A 26,294-nucleotide genomic window follows, 5' to 3' on the forward strand; every position below is an offset into this window, starting at 1 on the left:
TAGCGCAGCTTCGCCGATAGCGCGGAATATGGAGGATACTTGAAAGCACGACGGCGATGAGATCGGTATTAGGGAGAGTTATACCGCGAGCAGTAGACTTCTGAAGCCCGCCGAGAACTTTCGAAAACACTCCTGCGAGGGACTATTAGTTTCACGTGACTGCGATCGAAAACATACGAGCGCGATTACGCAACGGCCGACCGACCGGTTTTGCGCGCCTCGCATCTTCAGCGAAATATAAATTTGGAATTTAATCGCGAAACTCGGCCCGCGAAGGGTTACCGGCCGATTGGTTAAACAGAATACCAGCGCGAATGTCGCGGAGAGGCAAACGGGATATTCGCAAATTAGAAAATAACTAACGGGAATACGAACGCAATTTGCCCAATTCGTCCGTTTTACGCTCGCTCCGTTGAATTTCCCATTATTCCCGGTTTGTTCGATCGGCACGGTGGTATTCGACGGACCATATATACCGGCGTTGTTCCATTGGCGAGCCCTTTCCCAGACGTTCGTCACGAAACGAGATTAACTTCCGGTCGCGTCGGTCCCGGGCGGGACGGAGCATTGCCGATTTCCACTCTTTTTTCGTTACGCGGGCGGTGGCGATGATTCTCGATAGAGAAAGAGAGAGAGAGAGAGAGAGAGATTAAATTTCTTAAGCATAAAACGTAACAATAATCGACGCGCGGTCTCTTTCGATCTTAGGTATGTGTATAGCCTTCGTGCAATTCACTCTCGGGGAGTTAACCAGCGATCTGGCATTATCGTACAATTCACCGAATGACCTTTCGCAAGTTTTACGGCTTATAAGGATTAAACGGTCGTTTTTATCTCGCGAACGACTCCGAGGTTTACCGCAATGCGCTGTCGATTAAATCCTTTCGCATAGAACGCCGGCGAAGTCGTAACGTGCCGTTAATAGGTAGTTAATCGCTCGTTTCGCTTTCGGATCATCTTAATAACGTCCCCCCCTCCCCCCCTCGGCAACGACCTCTCGTAAATATCCTCTTCTTCGTTCCGTCTTTTATTTCAAAAAGTTGCGTAACACATATATATTTCACATTAATCGCAATTAATAAATTCAATTTACTCTTCTGATCTTTCAACTTCGTGCCGTCCATTGTTTTCTTGGCGGGGAATATGAAATAGCTGTGTTAGTTATACGTGCGATAATTGGATATGCCCATTGCTCGAATTATCACGTTATCTAATTCATCTGTGTATTCTGCATCAGGCGCGAGGGTTCGTTGACTCGCGGTACGTGTGCGAACAGTTTCTTCCAGCGGCACCGCCGCCGAGGCCGAGGAAAGTAAGACGCGGTGAAAGGCGCGAAGCGATCCTCGGAGTAATTCCGCGCGCAGCGTCGGTTGATGCGATACCTCGGCTCCGTATACAGGATCTTTAGCTACCGTTGGCTATAAAACCGAGACGTCGCCGCGCGGTGCAGTGCGTTTGTTGTCTCCTCGCGCTGCCTCTTCGGTGGGGGGGATGCCTGTCGTAAAATCCCACCGAGGGGAATATACCGATACAGTTTCGCCAATAATAGCCGGAAACTTCGAGCGTCTTCGGTCTCTCGATTATTACCCGCGGTATTCTTGCCATTGTTGCCGCAAACTTGCCGAGCGTTATCGCCCGGGGGGGGGAGGGGGGACTTACGCGCACCTGCCGCTGCTGCGTCTTCGCTCCGGTCTATGCTGTACGTCTCGTAGCGTGGTGCGTGTGTGTTGTAATACGGAGATCGTCGATGCGGTTTGCATTCGCAGTTCGACGCTGCGGGATAGCTTATGAATAAGTGAACCGCGCGCCAGTTATCGCCGCTTCTCGCTACCGCCGCGGGAGTTCGCCGCGAAGTGCGAATTAAAATACAACGTGCGAGACGACGTTGTTTGACACCGTCTTAATTATTTAGAAACTTTGCCGAAAAGAAAAGAACGACGAGGCGATATTTATTAATGTTGTGCAAGATCCGCATGCACAATTTGCGCGGACCTGTCGCGCGATACGCGTTTAAATAAATAATGACATCTTCAAAATCGTAGAATATTAAGTTTCCTTTGCTAGTTGCGTTTTTGTAGAATTTCTGATGCGTACGCGTATCGGGATTAATGTCGTTCCTCGTTCCTGCATCATTTACGGCGACATATCGGGCGACATCGCCGGCAACCCGAGCGATTCGTCTCTATCGACATTAAAAAAAAAAAATATATATATATATATATATCGAGGGCAATTCGAGGCTTCTCGTAGGGAGGTCAATCGCTATACTTCTTCGGCAGGTAGCTTTATTATCCTGCAGGGCATAAATTTAGTTTCCCGTTAGGAGGGCAGAGGGTGAATGGAAGGGTTGGAGAGGGGTGTACCCGTTCGGTCACGTGTGTACCGCTTTCAGTGGCAGGTAAAATATCGCCACTGGCGAGACTATCGGGCGAGAAAGAATGACTTTCGAAGGAGGTAATTTCTCGAAAGAGAGGAAAAAAAAACCCGGGCGATTTCGGTTTATCGTGGCGTACGTAGGATAAAAGCCGGCTTTCAACCAAGTGCATGTATAAGCACGTGGTACGGAATACCAACTGGTTTTCTGGTTTTAATTATCGGAAATCGATCCGCAACTTGCCCCGCTAAATTAGGGAAATGTGACTACTATTCCATGTTGATTTGAAGAGATTGGCTTCGCTCTTACATTAGGGATAGATCATTTTATAATTGAAAGTCGGCATAATTGACAATCAAGAAGCAGAAAGTTAAGTAATTGCGAGCTGCAATCTTATTAATTTCATTTCTTGAAAGATGTCCTCTGCCAGTAATCTCTATAAATCTAAAATATAACAATTTCCATTGTTACATCATACGCACATCTTGCGTGTTTTTTTCTCAAAATTTCGATTCTATTTTCTATTCGATGACCAATCTCGGCTATCTTTGCATCAACATTATAATATCAAAGTTAATACGCGCCCTGATATTCCAGTTTAATATATCGATCACGCTCGATCACGTGATCTGATCAGTGCATTGCTCGATTAGCGAATTAGCAGTGGCCCAGGAGCTAAAGAGGGAAGAGAGAGGAGAGGGGGGAGGAGAGAGAGAGAGAGAGAGAGAGAGAGAGAGAGAGAGAGAGAGAGAGAGAGAGAGAGAGAGAGAGCACTCGGAAGTAATCGCTTCCGCCTCTCTACACACAACCACGTCCCGTTCCCCTCGGTTGCCGCCTATCCCTGCTCGAGTCCTCACGCTTCCATCGATCAGCTGATCGTGCTCTCCGAGGCGGAACGCCACAGATACCAGAAAAAGATAATTTATATGCTCAGGGTCGTGGTTGCCACATAGAGCCGGCGGTTTCGGCTTTCGAGAAGATTACAGCGGCGCGCGACCGGTTCCATCTCGCTTGTTACTCGCACGCTTCGATACATACGGAAGGTTTTTAGCGAATACGACGTCTCTGATGCGAATAGTTGGGATATCGCGAAGCGGTAGGAGGGAGGAGACGTGTCTAGCCGGTTTGACCGCGCTCAATTTTTAATTAGTCGCTCACCTTGCCGGGAATCACTTTCGGTATACACGCAGAAAGGAAGAATGTTATACATAGTTAACGAAGTTGCGGAATTTTAAATTTGATTTTTCTCTTCGTCACGGGTTCCCGAGTTCGGGTTACTTTAGGTTTCAACCTATTAAACTTCGTAAGCTATCGAGATGTTTTTGCGCAACTGCGAGGTCTTTGTTTTCCGGAGGCACTCCGGATCAATACACAGTTTAATACGGAATACTTGCCGCATCCCTGATATTCAAGTGATCACGCGAGAAAAAAAAATAGTATCCCGAAGATGAATGAGATTTCGTGTTTTTCATTTTACACTCATTATGCTCGCGAGAGAAAATGCCCGCTCTCTTCGGGAGTGGAGGAAAGAAATTCCCCATTGAAAAGATAGAAACGCACAAATAGGAATAAAACGTGATTAAAACGAGCAACAATGAGCATCAAGAATACATTATTCTTGACAACGTGCTGGTTCTCTCCTTTCAGTCGTGACGTTTTTGTTCCGCAGTAATTAATAGCTTAACGATGCAGGCTCCACGGAAGCTTTCGTACCTTCTGCGAACGTGTAATCTTTTTATTTACACCAGCTTATATTTTTTTTTGTCCCGGTTACGGCAATTACTTTTCTAATTTTTATCATCATTACTCCGGCCCGGCTATCGATTCCTTTTGACGTTGAGCGTCCGAGAAATTACGTGTCATCTTTGCTATACGCATTAACAAATAGAAGGTAGTCGTCGCTAAGTAAAATAATGAATAATGTGCACAAGGCAAAATAATATGGACGTCTGACAGCCTTTTTAATCTCGTTAAAATCTTCGACTTATGACGCACTTGACGCCTTTGGAAAAATGACCCGTGCATGTTAAAGTCTCCGAATCGTGGCAAAGGCGAGTAACATTTCCATAAAATTAGCACATTTGCGCGATAAGAGGAATTAGCATATATATGGATTAGGAACATGTCGAAATGCGTTAAATTCTAGTTCTACCGGGCTCTCTTTTTCTCTCTCTCTTTCTTTCTCTCTCTGTCTGAGAATCTCGTTCTCGCGAGGTATTGACCTTTTTTCGCCGCACAATCGCGCATATCTGACCCCAACATTTCCGACCTCGATAGTTTAAACGGCCATAATATGACGCAAGTCAAGCGAAAAGGGTTCCGACTGTAAAAAAAAAATCGAGGTCTCCCCCCGTCTATGCAATTAACATCGCGCCGATGGGGAACGCGGAGTCGAAATGCGCCACGACGGTGCACGCTCCGGGAAGTCCTTCATTATTTTTATTCCTACGTAAGAAGTATCTTCGCGAAGATACGCGCGCTGCGCGCACACGGTTTTAATAGCGCGCGGAGTAGTCGCGCGTTGCGCAACGCAATTATTACCGCAGCCTCGGTCAGGTGGGATGACGCAACTATATAAATAGCCGTCGGTTAGCGTTCGTTGCACACGTGAAAAATTTTGTCATCTCGCGAAAGATACCCAGGCTGGCTCTCGCTCGTCCGCGTGTGTCAGACGGCCGGCCGGCCGGCAAAGCGCAGCCCGAAACCGGACTTTTTTACGTAATCGCGTCACGTCCTTGCACAGCGGGAATTTTGTTTGTTTTTTGAATTTTCATTAAAAAGGCCGCTCTCCCGTTAGCCGAGTGCACATGCGTACCCGGACCGCGCTAAACTTTATCGCGACAACTTCCGCGGTGAGATCGTAAACAATTCGCCTTCCGCGTATCGATTATGCACGCGAAGACAAATAAGTGCACCTTGCGGAGGGAAATAAAATGGTTAGAAACGTCGGCGCGACTCCCCCGATTAATTCCCCATCAATCACTCTGCGCGGGTGCGAAATGGTGAATTTTGTTTCCTCGTGTAAAAGGCTCGGCATGCGATGCGTTCGTTGTTATTTTAGGAATACACGCTTTATTCCGAAAAACCACGTAGTCACTGTGCGGATGTGCCGCTGAAATAAACGGGCGGTTTAACGTCGATTTTCCCCGAGCGCGAAAATTCTCGGCGCTATTAACATCGAGCGTAGAGTGGATCCGCCGACGACAAAACTGTCCGCCGTATCTAAATTGAATCTCGGGGCGTTCCGTGTTTGTCCATTTCACCGTGTTCAGGGTGGCGCGAACGAAATTGTTCGAAAAGGATCTCGCGTGAGAGAAAGGATCTCCTTTGCAGGCGGCGTGCACCCCCCTCTCAGGGGACAGACAGACGCTCGCTATAGAAGACAATGACCTTTGAGTCATCCCTCGAAAAGGAGACGACTCCAATTCGTCCCTATCGATTGAGAGGGAGGGGGAGGGGAGAGACCTCGTCGACTTTTATTCTCGGCGAGAGTTGGACGTTCGACGTAAATTAAACTTTCGGTTTCTAATTGACAGGTACAGGAGTCGGACCACTTTCTCCGCGCACCCTCTTCTTCTCTCGTTCTGTCCACCTCGGGATTTGTCCTTCGAGCCAGACGATCGTAAAACCCTCGATTCCACGAAATCGTAGTCGGGGCTTCTCTTCTTTCCCCAGACGCGCGTCTGGGTCTTCGAGCCTTCTCGTCTAACCTTTCGCAATCACCCTTTCGCTTTCTCCTCCGCAGACGGAACGGGCACCCCCACTCCCTCGCGGTCGCCGGCAGACGCTGTTGGTTGGGAGCAACAGGCCCTCTTATCGACCGTGCTTTTGTGCGTAATGTCTCTCGTGTCCTTTTCTTCCACCCTTTGTTTCTTCAGGGAAAGGGCAAGCGAGCGAAATCCAAGGCTTGCCCCGCGCCGGCGGTGTGACATTTACTGCTTTTGGCTTTTAGAACGACGGAAGTATAAACAAGCGGGCACCAAATGGGCAAACAAACGTCTTTATTTGCGACGTAAATCAATTAGCGCGAACGTATTAATGCGAATATAGAGGTATACGAGGCGACGTGTTGTAAAAAAAAAGGTATAAAATTTTCGCTGAGGATTAATGCGAGATAGCATGATCTTCCATCAGCGAGCGACCTCTTTGCGCCGAGCAGCGCTGTTTTTCTCCGTTTTCCTGTCGGTCGGAAATCTGGCGATGGAATCGCGTGGGTTCACAATCGCCGTTCTCCGTCGGGACGAGCACGCCGCAGACAGGCGGAGGAAATTAAGCGTGGCCCAACAAAGAAACGCGCCGGATATTAGCTACTAGACGCTCTCGTAAGCGGGCGAGAGGAGCGGGGAGAGAGGCGGGTGCGGCGGTGACGAAAAAAAAACAAAAAAAAAAACGAAAGAAGAGGATCTAATTCACTCGCGGTTGAATAAACAATGTAAATTCAGTCTTCCCTGCGAATTTTTATTTCCCACCGACGCGACGCGACGGTGCGGCACGTATCACGTGTCTAAGCAGTCGTACTTTTTACCGCCGCCGTTGCAAACGCTCTCTCGTTTCTCGCGCGCGCGGAAGCCAATTTGGAATTTTCCCGGCGAGATGTGCGCGGAAGGCAAAAGCTTTCACGGCGCATACCTCGCTAACATTCGCTTTGTTTTATGCAAATCGCTGACGACAGAAGTCGACGAGTGCAGCCCCTGATCCACGTCTGCATAAGCTACATTACTTATAAATTGTATGTTAATTTATAATTTATAAAAATTATAGGCAGAGAACAATTGAAATTTGGGGAAGAGTTTAAAAATAAAACGCATTATTATTTATCAGTTGTAAAAGTCTTTATTCAAAGGATACTCCAGTAACTTTAAACGCTTATTAACAATAATTAACATATATTATCAATGCGAACTATAATTTTACAAATCTTTGCTTTGTTTAGAATTCCGCGGTAACGCGAAGCAATATTAAATAACATACGTATATTTATAATCATTATATTTATGTATTATTATAAATTATATTTTATAATACATTTATAATTATATACCTTCTATTTATGATAGCAATGTAAGTTTTCACGTGCCTATAATTTACGAGCGTATAAATGAAAGCGAATATCTGCAATTACGTCCCTGTATCCGTCGCGAAAGCATGTAATGGTATTTACTTTAAACAACGTGTGCGGCATGTGTATAATGCGACACTGAGCTTATATCGGACTATCGCCGGGCGCAAGAAATGAGAGATTATCGCTATAATGTCGCTATAATGTCCTGCAACAGTATCGTTCTCGTTTACCGCAGAGTTTCCCCTATAATTTACACTTAAAGCTACGATATTTTATGTTTTTTACATTACACAGTTTTACTTTCGATATATACAATATGTTGATCGTCACGTCGTCCGGCTATTACATAGAAAAAAGTGTGACAATGAGACATCGCGCGCTTTTCCAGATACTTTCTAAATCTCTTCTATTTTTACAAGGACGCTGTACTTGTTTGAAAACATCTCACAAGGATTACTGTTGTTTGCCGGAGCAAACTGCTTAAAAATCTCGAGCGACCCTCTCGTCGATCGATCGCCGTGCGTAAACCACCCCTCGTTTTGACTCGCGTCCTCCCGCTTTATTCCGCGATAGTTTGCGTAGTTGAATTTAGTGCCGCTCGTCGCCCCGCCCTAATCTTTCACAATTCGAGCGATCGGGGGGCTCAATGGGGATTTAAGTGCGGTTTGAATTAAAGCCTCGGCACGATATGGCGAACACTCGCGCGTCTTCCATTCTATCGTGCGATTCTTTTATAACTTCAGTCCTTTCATTACGATGCCGAGTGGGTTAGCCATCTATCCTTTGTAGCACGAAAATATATACACGAGCGAACGGTTTTTCCTGCACCCACTTCCGGCGGATTACGATTCAAAGGAATATTGTATTACAGTCCTGAGCGTTCTACAATTACTTATTTTTTTTTATCCGCCTTTAAGAGAATTCATCTCGCATTTTAGTTCCTCTGAATCATTCCGGAGAGCGCGCATATAATTTTATGAACGCATCAGCGAGATTACTTTCCTTTGTAACAGACCCTTCCGGGGCTTTCGTCCTTACGTATGTTTAAGACCGCCTTGCGTACTCCCCGGGATTATAATTTCATGTAGGTCTACGACCCCGCGCGCGCGCACCCCCGAGGCATATTTACAGTCGCGATTATCGCCGCGTCTTTTCTGCGTGTGCGAGGGTTAATTCTGTCTAATTCACGAAAGACCTCCCCCCCCCCCCCCCCCGCGTAGTCTATCCGCTAATCTGATGGCGCGGTTCCGCGTTCGCTTATCGCTTTATCCTGCAATATTTCGGGAGCGGCCCGGCCCGTCCCTCACGAGCTCACGAAATTCTTAGGCGAGGTCGATCGAAATCACCGCCGCGCGATGTATAACGCCGGCTTCGTTCGAGTTTACTTTAGGATCGTGTGGCGCAGCCATGTCGAAACAATATACCCGTATAGTTCTCTTCGACTTTGTACACACACACACACAGATGCGCGCGCGCGCTCGAAGGGCTGTCTGCCGCCACATGTCCTCTCGCAAAGAGAGGAGCTGGAATGGAAAGTAAGCGAAATAAAGTTCGCCGAGGATTTTATTTGCGCGGAGGGGAGGAAGAAAGCCTCGCGAAAGTTGACGTGATACTCGCGAAACTGGATCCGGTCTTTCGAAATACACTTCAATAATTCCATCGTGGAGAGAAAGAGACGCACCCCATATGTGCACGCGCACCCTTCGCGACTCTCCGGGCGAGTTTGCCTTCCGGGTGCATTATCGAATGCACTACAGTTCCGGGAAAGAGATAAGTGAATCGAGAAGGGAGAGGGGGGGGTTTCAGGGTGCGATATTTCGTGGGTGTCACGCGAAAAAATATATACTCGACGCCGCGAGTCAGGGACATTCTTTCACGCGACTGTTTCGCCCTTCGGGATGCATCGTCGCCGGGACGCCGACGACAAAAAGAAGACAAACGTTGACGGGGGCAGCGGAGGAAACCGGGGAACGGCGATGTGTTGGCAACGTTACGTCGCGAATTATGCACCTGTAGCTGCGGCACGCGAAAGAAAGCAGCGCGAGGGAAGAGAGGGAGAGGAATTGAACACGCACATCACGATCCCTTAAAATCCGTTCGAGCGGAATAATCGTTTTCCCGGGTTTACTGATATACATAACGTAATTGTGTTTCGAAATCCGTCCAGGGCGATCTTTATAAATTACGAGCTAAAACCGCTAAAACCGAGGAACTTTATCGTGACGTGCGAATGAACAGTTCGAAAAACAATTTACGATACGAGGGAGGCCGTGCGCCGAAAGTTTTTAATTAGTACAAACCGCCGCGGGTTTAATTACGGAATGTGCGCAATGGTATAGCACTTAAGTATGCTACTTTATGGAACGGAACAATAAACCTGCTAAATTACAGCGGCAAACGTAGCAAAGTAGTAACAGCTATTAAAACTTCAGTCAGAACGGTGCATAATGAAGTTCCCGAAGCTGCGAAACTTGCGTGAGGCTTAACTGCGATTGCGCCGCGCGGTGGGCTTATATTGTTTCAATAACTATTAGCGCCTTCTCGCGATGTTAAAGAGCTCGCCGCTGCCGCTGACGCTGCTGTGATTGCAAAGCGCAAGCGGGATCGGATTGCACCCGCGGATAAAGGAAGCTCAGTGCAGTAACCGTCTAGCAGTATCTATCTATCGAGAAAAATTAATCCGCGAGCTTTGGGAATGGTGGAAGTTCTCTCGTGAACGCGGAGACTTTGATGCGACACGTGAGACCGTTTGAACGACGATTCCGCCGTCATTACTGGATTGAAGAGGCGAATCCCCGGGCACGGATTCGGTTCCCGCAAGCGCGCGCCGAGAGACTCGTCGGCGAAATAAAAATTTGCCCTCTTCAACAGATAGGGCAAATGGGGGTAGAAGGGGAGAAAAAGGGAGACGCGGAGAGAACGATAAGTCACGGACGTCGCGTTTGCGAGCCCGTTACTCGCGAAAACGAGGGCAAGGGGTGGAAAAAAATTCCCAACGACTGCAATTGCGCGCCGGGGGCGACGTGACTAATACACACCGCGCGCGCGAGGGTCGCGGGAGAGGGGGAGGGAAACCACGCGAAGACGGAGGGGGGGCACACCGCCGCGATGCGTGCCTGCGCGTAATTCTTCTTCCTGTCCGCGGGGGTGAGTACGTGCGGAGCGCGGAACGTAAGGGGGAGGAGAGGGGGACGATAATAACCACGGGAGGAACGAACGGATACGCTCGTCCGGACTCGCATCATTTTCCGTTATAATTAAACGTTCATTACGCCCTAATGACGGGGGCACGACAGCGGCTACCATTTAGCCTTCCAGCTTGCTTGAAAATACGACTTTCGGGACTCGCTTGACTCCCTTCCGCGACGCCGCGCCGCTGTAGTTTCGCTGTGGATGGCGCACGATGTCGTCCCTTTTTTTTCTCTCTCTTTTTCGTCAGAATACCGCAATCCCGAAGAAAGGAAAGAATATACCGCATAGCTCATGTCGGAGGGGTGTATGTATGTATGTATGTATGCCGAGCGGTTGGCCCAATTAGTCCGTGCTACGTACAATTTTCTGGCTTTCGTGAAGCGTTCGTCGTTCGGCAAATGTAGTCGATATCCTCGAGGAACGTAGCTTATACAGTCAAGAGCACTCGTGACTGGAACACGTGGTGAACTGATATTACGAAAGTTTTTAATTGCCGGTATCTTCAACTTTTCCCTTCTTTTCCTACTTTTTTTCTCTTTCTGTCGCGTTTGCCGTTAGCAGCCAACCCCCCCCCCCCCGACTTTCGCATATTCATCCGCGGAGAGAGATCAGCCAACCTTCTCCCCCCTCTCTCCTTCCTCTCTGGTCGTTTTTCTCTGAATAAAAATGTCAGGGTCTCTCTCTCTCTCGGTACGCATCGTTTCGCTCGCTGAAACGCGTTCCCGTGCGTGCAAAACCGTCGCTTTGCGCCAGCACGAGGAAATTAATTAAAGCGTCTCGCTTTCCCTCCCCCGTGCATCTACGGAACGAGAAGGCGCCGCAGGGAAACAAGCGAGGAGGAGACGTAGCGCGTAGTCTGAAGTGATGAAGGGAGGCTGGCAATTTAGCTTACCTTGAGCTTACGGTGACGTTTTCGCTGATGCTAAACCCCCTTTCGACGGCAGATTCGCTCTCTTTTTTTTTTTTTGTCCGCCACCGCGGAAAGTTTGACGACCCCGAGCGGATTTTCGGGAACGGTTTCGAGGGCGGAGAGGAGAGAGGAGGAGGGGACGTTCACACGTCCTCCCGTCTCTCGGCTGTTCGCGCGCGGCGCCCAACGGGTGATTGATCGTCGTAACTAACTTCGAGGTATTGAATTAAATGCATATTACTTGACCGCAGAAACTCCGGTCGATCCCCGGGAACGTCCGACACAGGAACAAGCGCCGCTCCCGCCGACCTTTCCCGCCATCCTCGTTATTCTGAGTGCATGGCGGTTAACGTCGGTGCATACCCACTGACGACGTTAATTAATGCACCGGCGTTTCACTCCCGGTACATCCACGGGAGCGAACCGTCGGCGCTGAGTGCACACCGATGCATCGCAGCCCGTCACGTTACAAGTAGCTATCGAGAGGGGCCGATGAGGCGGGGAGGGGGGAGGAAGAGGGAGTGAAACGCGCCCGTTGCTTTACACAGACAGACGCGATGTCGATAGGTAGATGCGCGAAATTCCCAAGGTATCTCTTAACTATAATATCTGTAATAATTGAAAAGAAAAAAAACAACCATTTACATGATATTACCATACCGGAAATAAGGGAGAAAAGGAGAGGGACATTAATTACGCGGGGATTAGGGTTAATTAGTTGATGTTCATTATATTACAATTAAATTTAATAGCGTTAATTAATCACAAGATTTACGCGAGATCTCCATGAAAGTAAGAAGTAATTAGGTCTCTCGTGAGCGCGCGCGCACACAGTTTTGTAAGTTTGTATTATAATAAACGGTACGCGGGCTCTTGCGTTCTTCATCCACAAAAGAATTCTATTTATGCTTTCATTCCGTACTCCCGGCTTTTCATTCGCCGTACAAGCGTGCCTTGTCCTATTGCTCTTGGGAGACCAAGATCGAGCGGCGAGGCAGCTAACGCGCATAGCGAATGCGAGAAATACGTTTCTACGCGGCGGAATGGAAAGTCGGAGGAAATGTGAAGGGACGCCGTTGCCGCGGTGAGTTTTGTTAAAAATAAGAGCTCAAGGGACATGCAGAAATGGGAAATTATTCCGACGTCGACGTGATATTTCAGCGACGGCGGCGGCGGCGGCCGCGGCGACAGCGGTAGCAGCAGCAGCAGCAGATGCAGATGCGGCAAGGGGAGAGGGAGAGGGTGATGCTACGAATACGCGTCTCTGGATATTGCGTGATGCCATATTTATATCTAAGTGCGCTTTATGAGTCCCGCGACCGTCGAACGAGATATTAGAATGGTGACGAGGTACGATTTATTGCGAATAAGTTTTTCTTTATGTCTAATAAAAATGTGGTAACTCTCTTTCTCTCTCTCTCTCTCTCTCTCGTTCTCCTCTGCTGAATTATTGCTCGAAGTTTCGATCGCATATTTCCAGCGAATAGCGACTCAATCGTATCGCAATATTAATCGCCTTTCACTCCAATCATTAAGAAATCATGGAAGATCGCAAATCACAAATGAATGTGGAACCGAAATTGAATGCGCGCGCTCGTGTCACCCGCGCCCGTCAAAGTGGTTACCTAAAAGTCAAAAGGGGCGCATAATTCATATTTTCTGCGACTCTGCATCGCTTTAATCCGGCTTCTGGGTGCGCCACGGGTGTCCAGAGCAGGGCTACGTCTATGAATCGTACGTGCCGTTGAATATACGTGATATTGGCACGCAATTCAACCCCTCTTTATCATTTCTCTCTCTCTCTCTCTCTCTCCTCTCCTTTCGTCTTTTTCGTAGAGACGAGGGGTGCGCAAAGAGAAAAAGAGAAAGAGAGAGAGAGAGAGAGAGAGAGAGAGTGCAGAGACCGATCAAAAGGACATCGCGTGCCGCCCGCTCGTTCCATTCTTCCCCCGGCTCGTGCCATTTTTTTTTCTCGTTATTCGCATTTCAATTAACCTTGTTGTTCCCACCGGTTTTTCCACGGGTCCGTGTCATCGCGGCTCCGATGCTCGAGAACTACTTGTCGCTCGGTGTCGGGAGAGATCGCGCCGTTTTTTCTTCTGTCCGTTCTTTCAACAAGTTTACCCGCGCGGGGAAAAAAATTGTATGCGGACGATCGTTTTTCTTGTCTTACGTAAATTTTATTATGCACTGGAGAGTACACCGTGCAGTTTCGAAGGGAGGGGCGCGTGTTGTTGCCGATCAGAGACCGTTGCGTGTCGCGCGTTCATTACGCCGCGTCACATCGCTCCCCCTTTTTTTTCCATCCTCTCCCCGTGTAATTTAATTAAACCCGCGGTTACTCACCTGGCGCGTGTCCCGTGTTTAAATTTCTCCTTCGCACCCGTGCACCTGAATTTTTTATCTCTCACTTCTCCCCCCCGTTTCGTCCCCTCCTTATTTTGCGCGCTACGCGTGAACGCTTCTTTCCCATCCCCCTTCTTTCCACCACCTGTCTTCTGAAGGACAAACGATTTCTGCCGTAATGGCTCGCGCGGTTACAAACTTTCTCGCGTATCGCCGCTCTCTCGAATTGAAGTGGAAACATCTGATTGCGCGAAGACACGCAAAGTTTAACATCTTGTTCGATCCGGGGCGCGCCGACGTGTGTACCCGCTGTTGGACGAGATCGATAGACGTTTAAGCAACGCCAGACATTAATGCTAATTCCCCGTGGGAAGGAACAATTTTAGACGTACCATGTTGCGCGCGTATGGACGGATTACGTTTCGGCACGATGCGGAATTGCGAATTCTATCTTCGTAGGAGGAATCTTCTGTCCGCAAAACATCCCTGGAAGAAGCGAGCGAGCGATTGAATAAGTTAGACATGAAGAGATACATCCTCTTCGTATCTTCCGACTTAATGCAACGCGACCGTGTCGACGTACTTTATGCAGCCGGATGATTCCTCAAAAACCACTCGAGAACTAGAGAGAGAGAGGGAGAGAGGGAGAGGGAGAGAGGATCGTTCAGACGCTTGCAAAATATTTATGGGTAACCGGGTATTATGCTGCCGGCGCGTTTTGTTTTTATTGTATATTTTATATGCCGAGATATGGCCAAGCCGGGAATTGGCAAAACGTTTCTAACAATATATATTTGCGATATGTTTGCGAACGCTTCCTTAATCAATAATTCCAAGTCCCACGTCCCCGTCCCGCTTACGTGATTGCTAACCCAAATGCCACGCTTTTAAATATGTATTACGTATACATATCGGCTGAAGAAATCCCATTAGGGACCCGGGACGTATATATGCGCCCGCTTCGTAGTTTAGTTTCATGACTGATCGCGATTTAACTTATTGATCATGTTGCGAAAGTTTCGCTCGTTCCGCTGTATCCGCATATACACAAGTGCAATATGTCAACTCGATTCGAGAGACTCGTATTCCCGTATTTCCTCACGGCGTTTACATACCCCGGCGATAATCGTAAAGCGCAGTGATTATACCGCTTTGCGGCGTTTAGTTTACCACTTCGCGGCAAGTGCATCTCCGCGCGACTCAATGCGCGCCGAAACTTGGCAGTTTGCGCGAGGAGCGACGTCGCGACGCGACGCGCGTCTCCTCGCAACGACGCTCACGGCGCCGAGACTCGCGGCTCTCGCCGCGGCGCTTCGGAGTTCCGAGCTTGGAAGTCCAAACGTTCCTTCGCGGGGGAAAATAAATTAGCGCCTGACTTGCAAATTGCGCTTCGTCGTCGAACACGGATGGAGGAACACGGCGAAGAGGTCGGAGGTCTTTTTTCCCCTCCGTTTCTCCGACGCTGCCGTTTTCCGTATTGATAAAACAATTTCAGTTTTACGCCCGGGATGACGCGGTGGCCATTCGCGAACAGGTCAGAGGATTGCCCTTAAGAACTTATATCGCGAGTAAATAAAGCGTTCTCCGCGTATCTGCGCGGCGCACAAACGACGTTATACTCTTCGTCAAGTCTCGGTTATACCGAACTATATACCGGTTTTAACGTAATCTCGGGGAAAACGTCGGAGGAAGATGTTTGTTTTAGGAGACAACCAACTAACCCAGGGTTGGCTAAATACTACGTGGAAACGCGAGACGTCGAGACGTTATCGTCCTCACACGGGACGAACAATGCACTTTATCCGACACGTCGTGTTAGGGAAAATCTTCTGTTTTGAATGGAATTTCCTCTGAGCGAGAGATATTAATTTGTATCTGAGCGAGAGAGGACGAGGAGGAGGAGCTCCTCTGTCCTCGCGCTTTGCCAGCCGTCGAAGCGTTAATTTTGCGAGTCAAAGACATTTCACGCGACAGAATGTCACGGTGATGATCAAAACCTCTGGGCCCGAGTATCCATAATATATATATATATATATACGCGTCGCTCCAAAAAGGAAGACGCGCGCGTTCGCGCTCGCTGGCGCACGCACCGCTCCTGCAATTTTCGTGCCCTCGTATATGCGGCTTTCAGCGACCGCAGCTTTCGTGGTAAATTATACGGGCTTAATCAAACAGCAGTAGTGGTAGTAGTAGTAGTAGTCGTAGTAGTAGTAGCTAGTCTTGGAAGATTGTAATCGCTGCGACGACAATCCGATGAACTGCAACGAGGGGAATGGGTTGCGTGCCACTAGACAAATTGCAAGTTCGTAGTTACAACGAAGGAATTTTCGCTTAGCAATATAGCGCACGTTTATAGTCTTCCTCTCTCTTATTACAGGATAATTTATTGCACGACGTTATATTTTAGCCGAGAGGAAGAGAGAGAGAAGTCCTGCGATAGAATAGCCTTTGCATCGGAATTATGGCCCGTATTTCTGCCGCTTGTACAGTGCCGTTGCGAATATAATGCGGAATTTCTCGAAACGGTGCGTTCATCTACGCGAGGGTTCTTTGATCAATTCGCAATTCTTTGATCAGCGGAAATTCTAAATGAAGAATAAGGTATTTTGTAATGCGCTAGCGAACCCTAGCAGCAGCAGCAGCAGCAGTCGGTTCCGCTCGACGCCGACGTTTCTGTTATGGCTCACGCCAGTCGGCCCCAAATTGATCAAAGAATCCGTAGATGAAACGTAACACCCCGTGAATAATCGCCCGCGAAAAGTTTTCGCCGTCTATCGGAGGTTAGAGCCTTAACAAAGCTGCGCGCCCTTTTGCGCGCGCCGCGCGGTATTTAACTATCGGATAAAGAGAGAAATAGGAAGAAAGAGAGAGAGAGAGAGAGAGGAAGGGTGAGGCTCGGCCTCGCGCGCCACGTCCATTAGGAAATGAGGCATCCCGAGCTTAACGAAGTCGCGACCTAACGCTTCCCCACGCTCGCTTTGCTCCGAATTGCTCTCGGATTTGAAACAGGGCGAAACCGCGTAGACAAACCGCCTTCGCTCGCCTTTTCTCGCGTTCTAATTCTTATGTACGCGTCGTGCGACCGTGCACCGGGAATATTTCCCCCTAATTGCCGTTGAACTCCCGTCCCTCGCGATAACGCTCGCCGCTGACACGCGATCGTTTGCCCTTCGACCCCCGATGATACCACGCGATCCGGTATACCAATCGTGAATGCGCGCAACGCGCGTGTGATTTCTTTTCCCTCACGTTTACGTTGCCGTATATAAATATTTCAGAGGCAGCGTAGCGCGGTGGAACGTTTGACTCTTAGCACGACATCTCGCCTCGGTTCTCCTCCTCTGTACGCGCACTTTTTTTTTCCTTCTTCTTTTCCGCACGGCGCAGTTCCGCGAACGCCTTCGCGCGCCTCGCGCGTCGATACGCCTCGATATATTAATATTTATATCCCATTAATATTATTGTTATGTAGCTCGTAGTGTCGAGTTCCTTTCGTGATAAAGATTAACGATTGCACGGTTATACTGCAACGCGCACGGCAAATGATAAATCATTGTCACGTTGGTGGCTATTATTGCCACCGTTGCTTGCCGATGGGACGGCAACGTTTTACTCGGAGCGACTATTAATTAACGCGGCTCGATGATACCTGACAAACTCTCCTCCCCCCCCCCTTCTCTTCTCCTCCACACCGCCGATCGACCGGCTGTTGAAATATCGGGCCTTCGAGCTCTTTTCATCCCCCGCGAAATTCCGCGCGCGGTCGCTGTAACACGGTACTACAGTATTCCCTTTCACCGCTTCGTGCCTACAATTAATGCATACGTGTTAATCGCTAATTCTTCCGACGCCGAAGCACGTGGAATCAATCGGCGACTGTAATAACGAGTTATTATCGCCAGGAGTCATTAAGCCAATCATGCGTACCTTGAAATATTCATGAAGGCAGCTAACGCGGAGGCCGCGCTCGATAATAAAATGATCCATCGCCGTGTGATAATCGACTTAACAATATAATACCCGCTCAATCATACCGGCGGAGGGGGAGGGGGGAAAAGGGGACACCGTCCATCCCCCGAAGCTCGATTCCGTGTTCTTCGTCATTACCCCGGAAGCGTCGGTCTAGGAATTGCGCTGTACATCGAGGCGCGGTAATAAACGCGTAAACACGGCTAACGAGCCGGCCAACTACTGGACGTTACACGCGACCAGCGATTGCGATTAAATGTCGACCGTAACGGCGGCGTTCGCACGATTAATTGAGACGTGGCGTACGAGCTTGGCGCTCGGTCAAGGCGGTGAAAGAAGGATCGCTAGGTGAGACGGGCTTTAGTCAAGGATAATGGAAGTAGCGCGCGGTCACCTCGCTAAAAAAAGTAAAGCAATCGTTTTACCTTTACTCGCTATACGTATATCACGGTTACGAGAATCACTCGTCGTTTCTTCTGCCTGTCTGTTAACTTTTTTTTTTTTTCGAATTTTTTCAACGATCTTTTAAAAATAGACCGAACTGAAAAATAGACCGAACGTTATCACCGCGTGTCATTATTATCGCTGACGTGCGCTCTCGTTTAACGTCACACGCGATAACGTCGCGTCAATGTAGGGCTCGCGTTCGGTTTTCGAAAAATAATTTCGCGCATTTTCATCGCGAGCGGAGCGGAGATGCAAGTTGATAAGCGTGGCAATTTGGCCGGCGGCAAAACGTCGCGTCGGCCGGTGCGGCGCGAAGCGAAGCGGCGCTCACGGTCGCAGGAATTTATGAAAAATTCGCAGCATCAGCGGGACACAAAGTGGGACTCCCGCTAATGACTCGGAAGTGTATTACCTCGCTTGTCCGTCCGTCCGTGGGACGCGCGGATAAACGGATAAATTGAGTTCCAGCGGGCGGCGCGCTGAAAATGTAAATCCTGAATGCGGGCGATCTGCTTTCTCAATTATATCGCCGGTGATGGATGAATCCCAATGGGTGTCCCGCTTTCCCGAAGAAAAGCGGCGCTTTCGTCCCTTTTGTTGCGGCCGCTGCTCCCCGGGTTTATTCATAAATACCGCGTGACGAGAGACGTTCGTGGCAACGGCAGCCGCCGCTTTACCACGGAAATCGTATTCTCCACGAGATTCGAGTCGATAAATACAGCGACCGTATAATATAAACTTTTCATTATATTGTTATTACGTTACTCGAGCTTCTTGTCAAGTTTATCTTGCGAAAATGAATTTTTGATGGTAGAAAAGAGCTGCCGAATAATGTGTACTATTTAATCTATTTTGTACTATATTTCATATTTAATGCTCTGTACGCGAGTGAACGTAGGGAATTATAGCCTGATGTTTCAGGTATTTATTACTAATGTTTCTCCAATGACAAATTAATTTATTGTAAACTTTTTTTAATAAAATGCCGCAAAAAAGGTATGATTTAGACGACTGCTGTCGTAAGAGTATCGAATTTATGAATTAAAATAATTAAAAATATAAAATTAAATAAGATGAATTATTAATTTAAACTTTATTTCCATTAGTCTTACTTATAAGTAATTAATAAATAAAAATAGTGAAAAGGTAAAGCTGTCGAAATAATATAAACTGGCTTGAATTTATTTTTGCAATTGACATGTGTTTTTATTTATATCAATTATTCAATGTAATAAAATTTTTCGTGGTTTAAGAAAGTTGATAGGTTTAACAAAAATATTAACGTTTATAATAATTAATTTATAATAATTACCAATAAATGTAAAATATTTTACAATAAATCTTCTTTTATAAAAATATAAAAATTTAAAATAAAATTGCACGATTATTTTGTTATCAATTGACTAAAAATTAATAATAGTTGTATCGGATTGTTTAAAATGTTAGTACCCACAAAACAAGATGTCACAGAGTGACAAATGTCGCTTACGTAAAAGATGAAATATTAATGAGACGCATTCAGCAATTCTCCTTTAAATATCTTAGCAATTAGTCTCACGAAACTTTCCCGAATATCACGTTCACAGAGAGATCTCATTGTTAAAAGTGCAACAGTGTCATGTCACTCCGTAAAATACAATTTAGCGTGTCGAGCAAAATTATTCATCATTCTTTTTCGTCCCTCATCGTATAAGAAAGTTTGCAACTTATCACTTACGTGAGACCGCGTACGTATATTCACGTAAATACACGTGAGGTGCAGCCGCAGTCACGTACCGTGAAAGTGCGATCTCTCGCGTCTTGTTTGCCGTGTTTTCGACTATTTTAAGGGAGACGAATCGCGGCGCGGTTCAAGCTAATTCTGCAATCACAGTGCGAAAGGCATCCCCGACAGACACAAATTGCTCCCAAAAGCGTCTCGACGTGCCAGGGCGGATGTGTCATTTGTTTTTTTTTTTCCGGTACGCTCCGTAGGACTCAAACTTCGTGCTTGCTTAATCGTTCGCTGGTCGCGAGATCAAGATCACGCACGAGAGGAACGGGCGGATCTATGCTCGTAACCTTTTTTTCGCGCGGCATTCGCCCCCTGCGGACGTTTATGGTGGAAGGATATCGTCAGGGTGGAGAGAAAGAGCTGCCGCAATGCAGGCAAGGGCGTTGTCAGGGGCGACCCTAGCGACCCTAAAGCCTCATTCGCACCGAATGTGCGGCGATACGTTTGCGGAACGGCACCCGCGTGCCCGATCGGTCTCGCGATTTCGATTCGACGTGACGATCATTCGCGCGTCGAGCCATATATAATTCGTCCGACCGGTCGTGCGAATTCGCGCGTTCGTCATTTGTCAGCCGCGCGCACCGCTGCTGATGCACGCTCGCGAAAACCGCTCTCGATTCACACACGTTTGGTTTGCAGCGAATTTCGCAACAGGCCGCAGGACTCGATGGACCACGATGCCGATAATACCGCGGTAAAACGGTCCCCCCCCCCCCTCTTGAACGTCTGTGACGCCCAAAGTTTATTGTGTACCTCTCGAAATATTCGAGTTGCGCGATTTAATTCATCCCCGTATTCCCTTCTTTCTCTCCGTTCTCTTTTTTCGGGGAACTTTCTTCGCGAATTTATACCTGCAATTTAGAATTGTAATGGTAGTTTATCTATAATCCAGATATCTCTCGCTGACAGGATTACGGATGGCTAATAGGACGTGCGACGTAATCTTGTTAATTCCTCGTTATGCAAATGGCGAGACACGCGATTGCGTAATTGTATTAACCTTCAGTTGAACTGCATCTACATTTCCGGGGGACGCGTCGGGCGGCGGGCATCTTGGATTCTAAAATTCCCCCACGTACCACCATAAGTCTTTTGGCTTTAGCTGCACTTTCTGCAATTACCTTCAATCTTTTTGTTCACCTCCCCCCCCCCCTTCTTTCTTCTTGGGGAGCCTTACCCGGGATGTTCGCCTCGTATTTCGCTTTAAATGCAGGAAGCGTAGGAAAGTGGGGTTGAAAGGAGCACGCTACTTCGTCCTTTAAGTTAATTAGGAAAACTAAATTATATACGCTATAAAACGAAAGCACGAAACGGTTACTAATTCAGGCGTTACCGGAACCGTTGTACATCGGCGTCGCGAGTGAATCTCGAGAAGCGTGGAAGCTTCGTAGCTTCTCGCGCGTCGATATACGCCGTTTAAGATTTGATGTAAATCCCCGATCGATTGATTGTCCTTCCGTCCGTCCCGCCTATCCTTTCGCGAATCGATGTGGACGGGGATAGTCATTACCGGGCGGGCGAGCGGACGGGCGTAGTAGCGGTGTCGAATTATCAAGCGCCAAATCAAGCCCTCTCCGGGACCCGTAGGGGGAGACTGCCCTCTGTATTTACCCGTCCCATTAACGCCGGAATTAGTATGTGGAACGTAAACGCGCGCGTAAAATAGAGACGAGTTAACCAAATTACCATAAATCGATGTCGCGTCCTGCGTGCCTACCCTCCCCGGCCTTGCGTCGCGTGCCCGCGGCAACATCCGGATGCACGATGACCGACGATGCCCTGTCTGTGTCTATTGTATATCCGATGGATGTCCCGCGGGGCCATTAATCCATCGCAGATTTACGGTAACCGTGTCGCGGTTAAAGGCGACCGACGAGTATTCGGAGGGGGGGGGGGGAAATCGAGGTCACGTCAACGCGCCATTCCTGCAATTAGACGTAATGGTAACACGAAAACGGGGAGGGGAAAAAGAGCAATGGAATAAATAACGAGGTTTACGTTTCATTTTCGTTGCAGGTCGATTTAAAGCCCTTACGGGAGGCGACGGTGGCGGTGCCCGCGCCGAAGATCACGGAGAAGCGAAAGGCCGAGGACGCCGACGCCAGCAAGGATCTGAAGAAGGTAAACATATTCGGCGCTTGTTTGCGCCGACTTGTTTGAGGAGCGTTTTAATAGATTACGGCCGGGATATTGCAAAAGGAGAGGCGGAGAGACTAGGTCGCTTTTAAATTTGATGGAGGGGAAACGAAACCGAAGTCCGCGCTTCAAGGATACTATCGGATTACGCGTTTCACTTTGGGTATCTCGGAGCCTCGGGCGGCGGAGCCTCTTTCGGGAGTTTCGATTAGTCGAAGGCGGTTCGCGCTTGTTTGTTGGCGCGCGCGCGCGCGTTCCGAAATCGATTTTCGGAATTACGTTTCCAGGGATTTCTATTTGCACCGGCGCGATTATGACGCATCGCTATTTCCATCGTCGTCATCCCATATGCTCGCCGGAGTCGAATCGTCGTCGTCGTCGTGGCCCGCGTATCGTGCTGTACCGGGGACGTTACCGAGCGATTCTCGCGGCGACGGCGGCGACGACGCCGCGTTATGCGGCTGTACGTCGTTAACCAGGGAACCAGGTATATGGATGTCCATTTCCCAGGCCCTCGTAACTCACCGAGGGCGACCGACACGGAGGGTGGGAGGGAGGAAGGGTCTCGGAGTTAGGAGCAGAGATCACGTGTATCCATCCGTCCACCCGCCATCTATTCCGCGCATATCTCGGTTGTCCTCGTCCGATATTCGGCGTGTCGTGGCGTCAGCCGCGAGGCACGGCCTCATTAATCTGACCGTCCGTTTGCCCGCTCATTAACGAAATAAACGCGTGCAGCCAAGAGAGAGAAAGAGAGAGAGAGAGAGAGAAAGGGAGGCGGCGAGCTGGATCGCCTTTGAGAAACCCGAGAGTTGTCGGCTGTTGCAAGAAGTCGCCGATGGCGTTTGACGTTTAGCTACGCGGATTACAAGTCTCTGCTCTCCGATGCGGCGAGATTTAATGACGATGTTGTTCGAGCAATAATCATTACGGAACAATATGCGATGTGTATAAAAAAAAAAAAAAGACCGTCCATTATAACTTATTCTCGTAGACTCGTCATAGTCGCGCGAAAAATCGCCGAGGGGCGTTACGCAACTAGCGATTTTGTTCTTTTTTAAGAATAACATTCTGTAGGACACTCGTTACGTTCCACGTTCGAAGCGATCGAGCGAGAAGTCCGGTCGATCGGCCGCAACGAGCCAGAAACGCCATAACGGAATAAAAATAATTCACGAAATTAAAGCATTAATTTGTCGAACGCGTCTCTCTCGCGAAAGAGACGCGTGATTTATTCCATCCGCCCTGGCGCGCGTCTCCCCTTTCTCCCGCCCATAATTTCCCCGCGATTAACCCCGTGATTACCGTCGGTTGTTTATTTTTTTCTCCCGCCCTCTCACGGGCCGCAGTAGTTTACAGTTTCGCTTCGAGTTAAGCTAAGATAGCCATGAAATTAATTGCCCAAGGCAGCGGCCGCTTAGGAGTCTCGAGCGAGCACTCCGGGCTAAGCAATAGCTCGTTAATCCGCCATTGATCTAAGTAAACCCGATAGCGCGCGCGATAGCGGCACGAAGCTCCGAGGCGTGTTTAAACTCGCATTCGGCGGCCCCGTCGTTTCCGCCGCCCCTGCTGCATTTTAAGACGCTCCGCGTTCGAGGAATACGCGTCCTCCTCGCCTTGCGCATGGTGCTATTCCAGCGGGAGGTGGAAGAGAAATCTTTCGGTGGCGCGCGGAGGGAGTCGACGAAGTCGAGTGCGAGAAACGTGTATATCGACGGATGAGCAAGCAACGAGAAGGGAGGAATTACGAACCAGATGCGTGCGTTTTCTTCCCCCCTCTCTCTCTCTCTTGATCAAACGGAACCAATCGATTCCGGCGTTGAAACAAAATCACCGTCTTAACGGAAACGTCGCGCGCCAAGCGACCGTGTACAACAGCAACAGGCGGTGACAAGTTGTGCCAGAGATTCGAGGCGAGGCGTTTGTACACGTACACGTGTGTGTACGTGTGTGTGTGTGTGTGTGTGTGTGTGTGTGTGTGTGTGTGTGTGTGTGTATGTGTGTACGTGCAGTGTGCGCGCATTTGCGCTGGATGGTCGTTCTCTATTTTCGTTACTCTTTTTGCGCCGGCAACGGGCGACGGCGGCGTGACCCGGCGCCGGGAAAGTACATTACGCTGGATGTCGTATCTACTATCCGACCGTCACCTTTCGCGCGGATTTACTCCGTTCCTCGTACTCCGTCTTGCGCGTCGCGGAATTCTTTGCGCGCGTCGTGTGACGAAAGAAACGCTCCCAGTGAGGTAGACGATACGTTACGCCGCGCCGGGGCGCGCGAAAGTAATTTATCTCGTCGAGTCAGCAAATGTGAAGACTTTCTCTCTCTCTCTTTTTCTGCTGTTCAAATGCGTCGTAAATTAGCTCGGGAATACGCACGCGATGACAGAAGGTTGCGACCCGATGTGATGAAGTACCGTGTGATATGCCGCGTGCGCGACTTAAGGGATGATTAACCCGAGAAATTGTCATCCCATTTTTGTTTCTGCATAAACGATCACCTAGGGTAATTTTTACACCCCAGTTAAAAGTTACTGTTGTTAACTATATGTTGTATATTAATATTTGTTCTATACTTTATTAATATGTAGGATATTACATTTATATTTGATTAATATTTTCTGAGAAAAGTAACGAGAACTTACGAAAATATTAAGAAAATAGAAGAAGCACATTAAGCAGTTTATTATGACAGATTATTTTTAAGAAATAAAGAAGAAATTATTTTAAACGTTTTTATTTTACGGGTTTTTTAAGGATTGTATATTTAAAGATAAATTTATAAAGATTTTTATTAAATTTAGATTTAATAGTTAGAAAGATTAGTTACTAGAAAAAACGAAATACATAATATTTATTTTCTAGCGATAAAAATAAGCTGCATTATATAAAGTTATTTATATTGTTTTGCTGTTGCAGAATTAATTAAAAATGGTTTATTTATATTTGATTATTGTATTATATAAAAGTAAAAATTGTACAAATGTTTATTTTTCAATGAAAATAAAGATAAACAATTATAGAAACATGATACAAACGTTTTATATTGTTTAAATATAGAAATATTAATAGCTTATAATATTTTAAATTCAAATTTCATTCAAACTCCTACTGTTATTTCGAATTTACAATATAAATTGTTACCATATTCATTGATTTTATAATGTAAACTATCGGGGGTTTTTCTACATCCCAATTTAAATAGATCGATATATATGAATCATAATTCTTGTTTTCCATTATACAAATTAGGTCTTGCAATCTTCAAAGAGATTCGCTGTGACATGAGCTTCATTTTTCGTCGACATAAAAAACACCCCAGGCGACTACCCTCGAGTCAAGGGATGATTAAGTTCCTCATTTTTCTACGGCTGTTAAACGTTATCGCGGGATGACGATTGCGTTGCCCCATTTACTCGCGTGGAGGAATGGGCACGTCATCAGCGGCGTGCGTGTGTTACGCGAGTGTACGTATGTACGCGCGAAAGGCAAGACACGCGTTCGATGCGGTAGAATTCGCTATGCTCGAAATCGGAATGCACACACACGCACATCAGGCGCGGGCTACCGCTTGGCATGTCTCTCTCTCTCTCTCTCTCTCTCTCTCTCTCTCTCTCTTTGTCTTCCGCCTCCGTGCATTCCACGCGGTTGCATTTGATATTACAGCGCGTGATATTCCGTTTGCAAGGTCCTTTCGCGTCAAATCCCGTCAACGAAAATATATCTTGGCTCTCGGTCGCCCTGGGAGGGCCAACCCTCCTGCGTTCTCTACTCGAGGGTCTACAACTATGACATGTAGGACGGTGGAGTCCAAGGGCGAAGGGCGACAGTGCCTAAATGGCACGTCGCGCGCGCGAGAAAGAGCAGGAGGTAGGAGGGAAGGGAGGGAGGCTTCGGGGACTTGGAGGAAACCCTCGGACGATGAAAGCTACGCGGTCGATCGGCCGCCAGGAGCAACGGAGACGGTCGCTCGCTCGGACGGAGGTGGAAACAGAGCCCGCAGGCGGCATAGGCGGGGCGCGGACGGTCGTTCGAGGCTGGAGAGTGAAAGGGAGGGATGTTTTAGGGCCGGTCGATACAGCCGAAAG

At 48.0% G+C, this 26,294-nt stretch overlaps 1 protein-coding gene across 5 annotated transcripts in view; it reads left to right on the plus strand.

Annotated features, from left to right (window-relative positions):
- Window positions 1-26,294, plus strand: part of LOC105832940 (RNA pseudouridylate synthase domain-containing protein 2) — a 133,319-nt gene that overhangs the window by 63,028 nt on the left and 43,997 nt on the right. For all 5 annotated transcript variants that reach the window (XM_036292252.1, XM_012674287.3, XM_036292253.1 and 2 more), the window contains one exon: window positions 22,091-22,195. In XM_036292252.1, the coding sequence (XP_036148145.1) occupies window positions 22,091-22,195 (105 nt within the window). The remainder of the gene's footprint in view (window positions 1-22,090; window positions 22,196-26,294) is intronic.

This window comes from Monomorium pharaonis, chromosome 9 (genome assembly GCF_013373865.1).
Source record: "Monomorium pharaonis isolate MP-MQ-018 chromosome 9, ASM1337386v2, whole genome shotgun sequence".
NCBI lineage: Eukaryota > Metazoa > Arthropoda > Insecta > Hymenoptera > Formicidae > Monomorium > Monomorium pharaonis.